General features: G+C 48.8%; 1 protein-coding gene across 1 annotated transcript; it reads right to left on the bottom strand.

Moving 5' to 3' along the window:
* Nucleotides 1-5,161: 5,161 nt before the first annotated feature.
* Nucleotides 5,162-12,082, bottom strand: FAM124B (family with sequence similarity 124 member B). Its single transcript, XM_082054912.1, has 2 exons — nt 10,889-12,082; nt 5,162-7,879 (listed from the first exon to the last, which is right to left on the bottom strand). Exons 1-2 carry the CDS (start codon nt 11,615-11,617, stop codon nt 7,301-7,303), a joined length of 1,308 nt encoding a protein of 435 aa, XP_081911038.1. The 5' UTR covers nt 11,618-12,082; the 3' UTR covers nt 5,162-7,300.
* Nucleotides 12,083-12,706: the final 624 nt, after the last annotated feature.

Below are 12,706 nucleotides of genomic sequence, written 5' to 3'. Positions count from 1 at the left end.
CAGTGTTTTGCTCAGCCACGGTGTCTGGCTGAAGAGGGAAAGTCCAACAAGCTGGGCAGGCTCATTACCAAAATGAGTGGGCAATAACCATTACCACGCCCCAGCAACTCTAACCCTGATACCTGCTCTCCCAGCTCAGTTCCTGGCAACAATGAACGCCGTCTCCCCACAGCACGGTGAAAGGCCAGGCCACGGGAACAGACAGGTGTTTGGTGACAGCCTAGGCACAGAGCTGCCTGCAGGACCAGTGAGCCAGTGGGCAGACACTGTGCCACCAGACCTGCTGTGCTCGCCCCAGCTCACCAGCAGCTGCTTCCTCCAAGGAGCCTGCCTCCAGCAGCCCTGTTCCCAGCACCATGGGCCTGTCCTCTGCTGCTTCGTAGCCCTCAAAACTGCCCCTCTTTTCCCCCAAAGCAGCCCTGACTCCCTCTGCAGGTGATGGACTCAGGGGTCAGATGGCATGAGGAGGCTCCAGCTATGGTGGGGCAGCTCAGAGCAGCCAGTGACAGCCCTGGGGAGGCCATTGGTAGGATGGGGTTCCTAACCAGCCCAGAGAAAGGATCACAGATGAGCATTTATGGCCTGAGCACCCAATTCGGTCTCTTGTGTGAAGGCCATGAGCATGATGGACACCAGCCAGAGGCTGACAACAGCCCTTCCTCCCATGTCCACAGCCTCTGACCAAGCAGCACAACACCAGCAGACAGGAATGGATGAACTGTGAGATCCAAGGGGAGATTAGGCTGCAGTTTAATACTTAGTTTCACATAAATACAGTATCACTCTGCAGTGGTGGCAGGGTGTTACCCTGTCACACAGGGAACAAGGGTGACTCAGGGTTGCATGGAACTCTGTGGAGACCTGTGGTCCCCCCAGCCCAACGGAAGCACTCACTGCTACCATGTGAACAAAGAGGCAAAGGTGGCCCAGGCACAGGGCAAGCCAGGGTCAAGGAGTCACAGCTCCAACTATGCCCCTTCCCACCCCAAACACCTAAACGCAGAAATGATGCAGGACCTGTGCTTGTCCCCATCACTGCACCCACCAGGGATGGTCCCAGCCACCAGCATGTCACAGCCAGTTCCATGCAGAAGAGCTGGGGTACTCCTGGACACCACTTCCTCCCCCCATCTCTCCTGCCCCTCCCAAGGGAGCAGCATTGAGCCAAACCTCAGGCAACAAGAGGAGGAGGGATTTTTCTCTTCCTCCACACCAAGGTGCTGAATTCCAGCTATGCCAACAGTAGCTGGTTACTTCAGAGCAAGGGACACCTTCCCACCTCCAGTCCGTTGTCAGTGTCTCTCTCATCCTATGTTCAATTTTTGGAAAGCGAGGATGAATTTCTTACCAGCCGTGACAGCTAGAAGCCCCAGTGGCTCCTGTCTGCTCTGTGCCTACGAGGCCTGTGCTACAAGGCTCCTTCTGATGCTGAGATGCCACTCGAGATGATCCCAATTAAAGAAGTGAGGCTGTCACAATTTCAGCTGCACAAGTGAGATGAGAAAACTAATGGTGTCACTGATAGTCTGCAGGAACAAATTTACAAACCTAATCACCTCCCAGCATAGCCAGGCTGCCAGTGCCTGAAGAGGGGTGATAGGGGAGAAGAAAGCTTTTGGAACTCTTAAAGAATATTAATTCACACTAATAAGAATCAGATCTGTCCTTGCCTGTAATCAGCAGCAGAACTGAGATCCTGAATTGGAATATTAATGCAAGTGCTCCGTGGGAGATGGAAACCTCTCAAAACCTCTCAAATTATGAGAATTAAACATTAGAAGAACAGTACAGCAAACTGCAATGCAGTTTCTGTGTCAGGAGGAGTCTGCTGAAGGAGAAGGCTGAGAAATTCAGTGGAAGTATCACTGCCTACCCGTAGTGCCCAGGACCACAGGCCCCTGCTGACTGGTACCCAACACATCGATTTTTCCCTCCAGACACCCTCCCAAACCTGGATGTGATCCTTGTTTCTCCATGGGAATGCCCCCGAGCCCTCTCCCTCCCTCTCCCAGCCCAAACCTCTCCTTGGACTTCGGTCTCAGCTGAAGTTTCCTGTTGCTCATTATTAGCAAAAAGCAAAGCCTTTGAGCTTCATCATTCACTTTGCAAGCAAGGAGCAGAGCAACCCAGGAATGGTTTGCATCTCCTCTTGCTCTGCCCTGCCAAAGCAAAGGTCCTGCTTCCCTTCCCGCTCTGTCACACAATGGACCATCACCTCCATAAAGGGGAATGGGATTAATTCATCACAACCCAACAGCGATCCTTTGGTGCTCGACTATTGACGAAAAAAGAGAAGTCTATCTTTTTAACCTTTAAAAGTAGATTGCCCCCAGTTAAAAGTAATGATTTACTTTTTTCTGTTATTACAGCTAAAAAGCTGATCTGCCATAGCATTTTTTAGCAAAATGTCTTTGTAACAAGTATGTCAGTACTGTATCTTAATTTTTCTCTACACTTGGCAGACACACAGTAACAACTGCATAAGAAATTGCAGAGCATCAATGTCTGAGTGTGCCATCAAAACAATGAAACACATTGAGGAAGGACTCTATTTTTCCCTGTCACTTACATGACAAATCGCCTTAATTAGCTAGTTTGCTGGCAGAGAAAATGAACGAGTGAGAGATAAATTGGCTTTCTTTGTTATTCGTGTGTCTATTGTTTTCTTATAGATCAGGTCAATTTAATGTTAATGAAAGTGAGGATTAAAAGTCTCAATTACTGGAAGGTGAGGGGGACTGAAGAGGTTTTGCAAGATGCTCCATATGGAGCTCGGGTGCACAGGAGACCTGATGCTGCAGAAGGGCAGAGCCTGGTGGTGGGAGCCCTGGCCCACCCCTGCTGAAGGCGCTGCCCGTATGAATGTCACCGTTCGGTGTGACCGCAGGAACGGGGACAACGGCTTGGGGCTCCTCCGGGCGGCTTCAGGAAAGTCTGGGCAATAGGCACCCACATCCCCCGCGCTCTCTGCCGCTGCTGCGCGGGGGGGACACACTGCCGGGGATGGGGGTGACACCGCCGGGGTGACGCCCAGAGCAGGCGGCTACCAGGGGCGCGGGACCCGCGGGAGGAAAGATGCCGTGTGCGGGCAGCAGGCGGAGCTGGTGCATCGGGGGCTGGCAGTGCTGGTCCCCCCCGCCCCCGATGGGCGTCTGCACCTCGGCCCTGCAGCCCCGCACCCCCGGGACCCCACTCAGCGCACGGCCCGGCAGCTCTGCCGCGACAGCCGGGTTACTGGAAAACAAAAGGAAAAAAAACAAACCAAGCAAGCAACCAGCCAATAACAACAAAACCACAAACAAACGGAAAATAAAATTAAAGGGAAAAAAAATATAGAGAGAGATCTGGCAAACTGAGAAGACCTAGAGGTGAGGGGACAGGGCACCCAGCCATACTCAAGCAATATAGCAGAGGGGCAATAGCAAAAAATTTACATTACTGCTACAGCTATGTACAGATTACTGGAGGGGCCCACCAGCCAGTGGTTGCAGCTCCCTGTGCAGCTCGCGGCGGCAGAGGCGCGATGCCCAGGCTGTGGGTGTGCTGAGCACAGGTGCCTGGAGCACATCATGGCGCATTTGGCAGCGGAGCTGGAGCTGCAACACCCTTCTTTGGCGAAGGGGACAATATCTGGTTTGTGCCCCCATTACAAACACAGGATTTCTGATATGTGCATCATTTTTTCCTTCCACCAAGTGGCTGTGAAGCTTTCTCTCTCCTGAGCCTCAGCACACAGCCCAGCACCAACAAGGATGAAGAATATCCTGCCTCAACTGAGAGAAAACTCCCACTACAGACCCAATAGTGTAAATCTAGAAAGCTCAGCTGTGTTCACTGGACTATCCCAGGATTTACCAGCACATTCACGAAAGCTGAATTTGTCCCAAAACTCAGGAAAGAAGAGCGCATTTAGCAGTTGCTTCCCCGAAAGAATCAAGCTTGCCACCTTCTCCCTGAAACAAGAGACCAAACCCATGGCATCGCTGACTCCAGCGGCCCATGCCACGGCTGGGTTGCCGGGGTGCCCGCCTGTGCTGTGGCACTGTGCCAGGTGTGGGGAGCAGGGGGAGGCACCCACGACTTTGTGCCTGCATCCTGGCAGTGAAGAGCACTCCCGCTCCTCCCAGCAACGCATCCCTCAGAAATACCACTCTACTCGCTTCAGAGGAGACAAAAGACACCATTTCTGTAGTAAGGGTATAATACAATGAAAGCAACAGCAGCTGCCTCTGCAGGTTGGGTTAAGGCGACTCCGGAGTGAGCTCTCCTGTTTTGCCCAGCTCCTGCTGCCAGCGGTTCCTGCTCTTAGCACGCACCCTACTCCGCTTTGTCAGCCTTTCCCTTTGGGCTCGGACTGTTCCCCATCATCCCTTCCCAAGCACAGCCACAGCAGCACCTCTGCTCCCTCCTGGGAATAAATCACCCACAACATGACTTGCAGGAGCCCTGGGGTCAGGATCACGCTGCCAGGTGTGACACCACCTGACAGACGTGAGCGTGCCTGCTGCCCTCGCAAACACACGCACCTCAAAAAATTGAAATCTTGTTTTTCAGGTGCCTGCCCAAATGACCACCCTGACTGATGCCTATTGAGGTGCCTATCAGAGGAATCAGCAGCTCAGCATCCATAATGCCATCACTCTGATGCTCACAGAAAAGTCATTTCTACAGGAGTAAACAACTTATTTCACATTTTTATACATAAGCTATGGTAAAGAACCCTCATTTCCCTTCATTCAGGATGGCAATGCCATCGTAGCACAGAGTATAGCTTTTCAAAACTCCATCTTCAGCTTTCCATCAAGATCATTTTCCCCTGTGTGCTTTGCTGGGACCAGCACACGGGCTGAGAGCTGGGCTGGAGATGAGCCCCTGGCTCAGGCCTCTGCCAGCCTGGCCCACCCCACACGTCCCCCTGTTCCCCGATGGTGCCAGGTGTGGCTGCTCTCCTGCGAGCTTGTTCAGATGTTGTGTCAGAGCTTCAGCAGACCCCTGCCAACTCGTGGTATCTCCTACTAGCCCTCTTAAAAAACAAAACAAACAAAAAACCTGAAAGGAATTGCGTAGTATGTAAAGAAAAAACATAAAACAAGAGTTGCAGAGATATGAACAGTCTACAGAAAATTTAAAACTTTGCTTGCCACCACTGAAACCACCCAGGGAGAAACGGTGCCCTCTGACCCTACATCTGCCTGTGTAATACAGCATTCATGCTAGGTATATCCTGCACTTAAAATATGTGGATTTTATATATTCACTGTTACAAGTCTATTTTCAGGGCAGTTTTCCATTAACTTGAATTCCTTGTCTTCTGTGTTCTGTTGCAGGCAGGTGGACATCACATATAATTTCCTCCATTTTTTATTTTTGTTTTAAATGATACAGCGTTTTCCCCATGCTAGATACTGACTTCCTACCCTCTTAGGTAAAATAGTCACACTGAAGTCACTTCAGCATGAAAGCAAAGAGAAGGCCATGAAATCTCTCTTTAAAGCAGTTTGCCCCAGGAATTCCACTTCTCTCAGTCCTGGGTTCCTGACTATTCTTCCCATGCCCACTGGCAGGCTGCAACCCCATCCCTCCTCAGCGCCCCCAGCCCGGCTCGCACACGCCGCAGCAAACCCGCCTGCAGCCTCTCCTCTTTGCTGCTTTCCTAGTTAACCAAGCATTTTCTCCAGCACTGAAAAGCACCAGCTAAGTTTCTAGCATGCTCAGTAAGATTAAATAATCACCCTCATAGATGTAAAATATTGCAGTATATTTTATTAAGAAGTCAACAGTTTTACAGAGCTTATGAAAATGTGGCATCAGGGTTTGTAAGTGTCCAGTGAAGCATCCTGCACAGCTTCCTGCAGGTCTAGGTCCCTGAATCAGACAGTGTGTGAGTGTCACAGGGCAAGAGCAGCTGGGAGGACATGGAGGCACAGAGCAGGGACAATCCTACTGCCACCTGCGGCTCTTCGGACCAACCTTCAAACTTTCCCAAAACGCTGGGCCTTCCTGCAGCCCGAGCTGACACCCAGTGGGGGCTCATTCTCTGCACACCCCAGCAGCACAGTGCGGGGTTCGGACCTGCCCAGTACCATGGCTGCAGCACGGGGTGTGCTCAGTGGGCACACGTACACCTCCTGAACACCCAAAAAAGTGCAGAACTGCCCCCACAGGAAGGCTCTGCTGCTGCCCATCGCCCTCTGCCTCTCCTTGGGCTGCACCAACCCACCACCTGTCACCTGAGTTACAGGCTAAGAAGAGGCAAAGAGAGGGCACTCTCCAAACAAATTCATACTGTTGTGTAAAGCAGAGTCCAGATATACTTAAGGAGAGAATACTTCTTTGTTTCTGCTGCTTGGAAGGTAAGTATGGTCAGATTTGCCTTTTCTTTTAATAATTTCATTCTTCTGTCATGCCCTTCCCATCTCTTTCCCTTCAAGATTTAATTACTCCTACTTGAGAAAAGAAAACGGCTGATCAAGATGGGAGGTCTTTCAGCAGCTGTTGCTGAAACGTTAATTCATTTCTGATATCCTTTTTACTCTCCAGCATTCAGCAGCTCATCCAAGACACTTATCTTCTCTTGTCTTCTGTTAATTAAAACCCAGTTAGGATTGCCTGCTGATAACTGCACACTGGTTTAACAAAGCCTGGCCTGTTGCTGAGTTTATTTTGCTAAGTGTTGTATGAATAGACAACAGCAGGTCTTACTAGAGCATAAACACAGCTCAAAGTATTCTCTGCAAATGTTTGCTTTTGCATGTGCTGTGCTAATTTGGGGAAAAGGTCTCTCTAGAAATTATTTTCTTCAAAAATATTTTGAAAGAACGTTCTTATGTTTCACATCTTGCATTAAATTGACAACATTGATAGCTCTATAATACTAACAACAGGGGAAACAAGAAGGAACAGAGTAAATTCAGCACTGCCACCATGACTGCGCCACTACCTTGTGCCAATACATCCAGCGAGGGATGGGTGAGCCCCAGGGCTGGGGCATCCTGCCACGTGGGCACCTTCTAACCCCATCTGAACACGTCACTGGCTATTAACACCTTAGAACAGCTCTAAGAGTCATATGGCTTATTGCTATTCATTGCGTAAGAAACTTCTAATCTGTTCTGCATTTTTAAAAAATAAACCTTTCTGGAAATATAGTGGTATTTTTTCTGCTTTGCCTTCAGCCTCCTTAGCATCACTGCATGGAAAGTTAAGTGTTGGTGGCCACAGCACAAAGAGGTACAGTATACACAAAAGCACCTTGGTGTCTTTTGGAAATGATGAGTCCATCTGGCACACTTTCTTTCAGTCATATAAAGAACTCCTCCTCGTTCTCCTCCGCTCTGCCTGCAGGGTTGGGCTGTGGTGTTTGGAAGGGGAAGCCTGGAGCTCTTTGTCCTGCTCCTTCAGTGCTTTTGGCTGCAGCGAAGGGCAGCTGTGTCCTGCTGGCCCCGTCCCTGGGCACTGGCGGCTGGAGGAGGCAGCTCCGCAGCTCCCTGGGGAAGCGGTCCAGGGGGCAGCGGCCGCTCGCAGAGTTCACCACGGTGAGCCCGGTGTCAACATTGGTCTCCAGTGCCTGTCGACGGACCCGGCTCTCCTGGAAAGAAGCCTGCAGCTTGCTGCTCGCCCGCCTGTGGAGGCAGGTGACATCCCACCACGACCGGGCTGCTGGAGCACGGTGAGAAGAGCAGAAGTGCCTGTGGAGGTCACTGCTGGCTTGCTCGGGAGTAAGGGCTTCGCTTTGGTCACATTTTGTTTTACCCTTCGTGGGTCTGACCACCTGGCTTTTCCACCCAGGTTTACCTTGCTTTACAGGAAGAGGGGCTGGGACAGAGTCCTGCAGGAGAAGCCCAATATTTCTTTCATGGGCCTTAGAACTGCCTTGAACCTGTTGAAGAAAATTTGGAAAGAACACCATTAACATATCATTAACATAGCTTGACCAAGCGATGATGCTCTCACCAGTCTCACTGTGCTGAAATCACCTGCAGCATGAGTCAGTCAGAGCCCCACTGGAGAACAGCAGAAGGGTCACACAAGCCTGAGTGATGGCAGATGAAACTTTGTGTAGACAAAGTGATGCACATGGAGAAACACAACCCCAGCTTCACATGCAAAATGAAGGTTATAAGTTGACCATAACCCAAAGTCTCATTTCTGTGACAGACAGTGCTGTGTTAGCTTCAGTTCAGGGCTTGTCAGCAGTCTAGAAAGCAAATGAAATCTTAAGAATTATTCCAAACCAAATGGAGAACATTGTTGTGCATGGTGCAGCTGTGGTCCCAAAGCTGGACCATGGTGCCTGTCCCTTACCTGCAGGACACAGTATCATGAAGCTGCAAATGCTCTGAAATGAACAAGGATAATTGCAATTATAGTAAAGGAACAATCACATATGCTGGGAATTTTAAGCCTGGGGAAAAAACAATTTGGGAGTGAAAGGATAAAAGGCTAGAACACCTTGAGCCACCTGGAGAAACAGACAGGTATTGTCCATTCCCTGCCATTTGCAATGCAAAAGGCAGAGCCATCATGTGAAGGCAGCTGGAGCCAGTGTCAGTTAAAGGAATGTAGCAGCAGACCTGGGGGTGTCCCTGCCCAAGTATGTTGTGGATACATAAAGTTCCCATGGATTCAAGTGGAGACCAGATAAACACTTGGAGAGTCACTGAGAGGTACCACAGCTGCCTTTAGAAGATCCTCGAGTTTAAAACAGGCAGCTCAGGAGTGTATTGGTGAGGTGTAACACATACACTTGTCCTCTTGCTGCTCCTGCCAAGGCAGTCACTCATCTATCACCAGCTGTGGACAGACAGCTGTGGCTAAAACCCAGTCCAGACAAAAAGCCTGAATCACCACATCGTACCTATCAAGTTCTTCGGGATGTTCCTGATGGCAGCATGCACATGCTGTGGTGCTTCTGGGCAGCTCTCAGAGGGCTCTCAGGACTAGTGCGCACACATGACAGATTTGCTACAGGTGATCTAAACACAGCACACACAAATAGCTGTGCCCATCCCAAAACCTTCTTGGAGACATCAGATCTACCGCACTTCCTTCACATCTGCAAATCCTGACCAGCTGTTTTTGGAAAGAAACGCGTTGAGGAAGCTCTGGATCAAATGGCATTCCTTAGATGGCTGGGCAACACATGGACCAACACTAATCCAGGGAGGAGGTACTCAGAGCAGCAAGGCCAACGGGATCAGGACCTGCAAGCATGTCCCACTCATTCCCGTGGAGCATGTGCCCCTGGGGACACCAGCCCAGGGCAAGGTACCCACCTCACTAACCCTCTGCCAGGCTGGAGATGGTTTTCATGGTTTTATTTACTAAACCGCACATGGAAGTGGTCCTGCTCTCCTACTTAAGACTCCTACTTGAGTCTTAAGGCTAAACTTATATAATTGGAACAACAGGGATCTCCTGTCAGCACTCAGAGAAAGGACAGGGAATAGACCCATAATCAGTGAGTAACTTCAGAAAAAAAAAAAAAAAAAAAAGAAAGAAAGGAGAGGATGTGGTTTATTTACTTCTTCACCAACTTAGGTGGCTTGGTTTATCTCCTCCCCAATATAAACAAGAAAAGAATTCTTGTAGGCTCAGGGGAGAATGACAATTCTATGTGGGTGGCAGTCCATGAGCAAACCCTTGGATCTGGTTTGCAATAAGGCAGAAAGTCAAGAGAGAAAAATAAATCATTTCAAGGTACTTGGAATAAATGTTTAAAGTATAAACCAAAGAGCTACAGAATAAAGCACGTGGGGCACAGACACAGATACACATCCCCAGGTTCAAGTGGACTCCAGTTTCCTATGGCAGGAGCAGAGTGCAGCACAGACACGCCCCCAAAGCAGCTTCTGAATTTCCTGCCAGTGAATTCGTGTACATCTGTCGGATCTTGTATGCGTAGCAGGAAGAACCACAGAATAATTTAGGAAGGGACCTCTGGAGGTCACCTGGCCTGGTCCCTTGCTTAAGGCAGGACCAACTTCAAAGCTACGTGAAGATGCTCAGGGCCTTGGCCAGTCCAAGTGGGTGGCAAAGCAGTTTATCAAGTGATACTGAATGAGAAGCACACAAAAGCTGCCCTGAGGATTAGTGTTCAGAGCAGCATAACAATAAGCCATACAGAATAATTAACTTGATTTGTAACAAATGAGCTCTGGAAGGGAAAACAAAAAACATAGGATGGACAAACATTAAAATACCCAAATTACAAGAAAAAAGTAATCAGAGGTGGGAAGAGTTGTTCCAATGGAAAGAAAGCACACAGGGCTAAGCCATCCTGCTCAGATGTATAATTCCCACTATGTATCATCTCAGCACAGTCTTTTTTGTAATTTTTTAATTTGTGTTCATACAACCCCTGGACTGCACAGTTACAGAAAAGGCAGAGATTTCCTATGACATTCCTTTAGCACTTTTACCTAACTGCCCCTCACTCAAGAGCTCACGAAATCTATGGCAATGTTGTATCAACGCTATACTTACAATACATCTGGTTTTGGATGCTACAAACCTGTATTCAAGAACATTTATAACATAATGGCTTATCAGATAAAGAATAGGTTGCCATGATCATTTGATTCAGGTATGGAAGGGAAGATGTTAAACAAGCCTGCTCAAGAAAGCATTAATACTTTCCATTTCAGGCAAGCAGTAATGATATTAATTTAACAATATAAAAACGTCCCAAGGATCTGCGTTTATATTTATCAACAGCATCACAGGACTGGCAGGTACCAATTATTGCATTCACAAATTCAAAAGAAAACATGAACAAGCAAATTACCACTTTGAACCAGTCCTGCTCTCCTCGGGAGAAAAAAACAACCAAAACAAACAACCAAAACAAACAACCAAAACAAACAACCAAAACAAACAACCAACATACCTGAAGCAGAATTATATTTCCTTCGTAGTCTTGCGTTTGCCACCTGGTGTCACTGATCGGAACACATGGGTTAGGCAGGAGAGGCACCAGCTGCCCCATTTCTTGCACCTTGAACTGCAAGGCTGATGACTCCTTCAGCTCGGCAGCCACCCCGATGGGCAGCTGCTTCAGGCACAGCTGCATGGCCATATTTTGGGTTTCGTACAGCACGAAGACACAGAAGTTACTTTTCTGCATGGTTGCTTCTTTCTGTAAGATCATCTCGTAGAGCCTCACTGCATCCTCATAGTTATCGAAACTGCAGTAGAGAGTGACCCGCAGGATTTCGGGGCCACAGTGCACCCGCCGGATGCCCCACACAGGCATCTGGTCGTCCAGGCTGTAAAAGTCCTGTTGAGCTGGGACACCGGGGTGGCTTTGCCCATTAGCAATCTGGGCACACTGGTAGCACCACGGCGGACGCTGGAATTGCTCGTGGACCTGGAAAATCCGTTCTTCTCCCAAGGACTCGTGCAGAAAAAGGAGAACAGATATTCCAGGAAAGCCACAGCTTCTCTTATGATACCTCTCGTAGTATTTCAGTGGAGTAACTCGCTCAGACACCAGGAAAAGGCGAACATCCGGGCAGATCCAATCCAAAAGCCGATCCAGAGTTTGCTGCAGAAGCAATGAGTGTCCCGAATTGGCAAGAAGATGCACAGTCATCAGAGAATCTCCTCTGTCATCCATTGCGAAGATTCCTGATAAAAAGTAAAAATAGACAAACTGGTGCCTTCCCTGTCCTTCTCCTACTACTGAAGCCTCAGTAACACCAAGGGCCGTACTCCAGGACTGCAGCAGAACAAAGGGTGACAAGGCATTGCGTGACAGGTCCCAGGGCACTCACATCTCAGCTGAGCTCAGGTGAAACCTCATTTTTCAACTACAAGACTTGAAGTCTGTCCACTGTGTCCATGCCACCCACATGTCCAGAAACACCTCTGTGTCCTGCTGCTCCTGCCCTTCACTGCACAGGGCAGGGGAGATGGAGAGCACAGAAACACAGACGCGGTAACCCTCTGTGATGAGATGATGGTGTCGGTGCGCTTGCCTGTCAGCGGTGGAAACGAACACCGCGGATCCAGCTGAGCCCCACGCTGTGCATCTCGGTGCGATCGCTGCCTTTTGTGAATGTGACGTGGCACTCGTGCTTGAAAAATCTCAGCATATTTTCTTGTAGTCAGCAGGCTGGGCTTTAGGTCATTTAAAAAGCTTGTGATCTTTGCAAGTCACACCCTTCTGGGGCATACAGATAAGCTGGTCTTTAAAAATGAGGAAGGAAAACAGACTAACAAAAGAAAAAAACCCAAACACATGTGAACACAACAGATAAGGGCAGATATGAATCAGCCTCAGGAAAGAGGGGCTTTGGGAAAAAAGCTCAACTCCTATTATAGTTATGCACTACACTACACAGGTAGCTCCCTGCCTTGCTGGAAACCAGGCCCTGGGTTATTACACACAGCACAGAAAAGCTGGGTACCAGGCTTCCCCTTTCAATGCCCTGTTAGCCTCTTTTTCCTCTGTCTTTCTGTTTGTTTGTTTTTAAATGCTGAGATGCCCATGTAATAAGCACCCTTAAATGCTCCAGTTTTTTTTTCCCTGCTCCTTGACTTTACATATTGATACTTAATTTAGCTTATTATGTACACTACAATAGGAATGCCAAAAATACACCTCTTTCCAGGCCTCTTCTAGCATGTAGACAATAAATCACACTGTCCCTTTGTCTCCTTATTTTGCCAACCCAGGAGCAATACATACAAGTCAAATTAACCC

This window comes from Streptopelia decaocto, assembly GCF_964273445.1.
Source record: "Streptopelia decaocto genome assembly, chromosome: 6".
In the NCBI taxonomy this organism is placed as follows: domain Eukaryota; kingdom Metazoa; phylum Chordata; class Aves; order Columbiformes; family Columbidae; genus Streptopelia; species Streptopelia decaocto.
The sequence above is the reverse complement of the archived record's forward strand: the minus strand, read 5'-3'. Positions and strand labels throughout refer to the sequence as shown.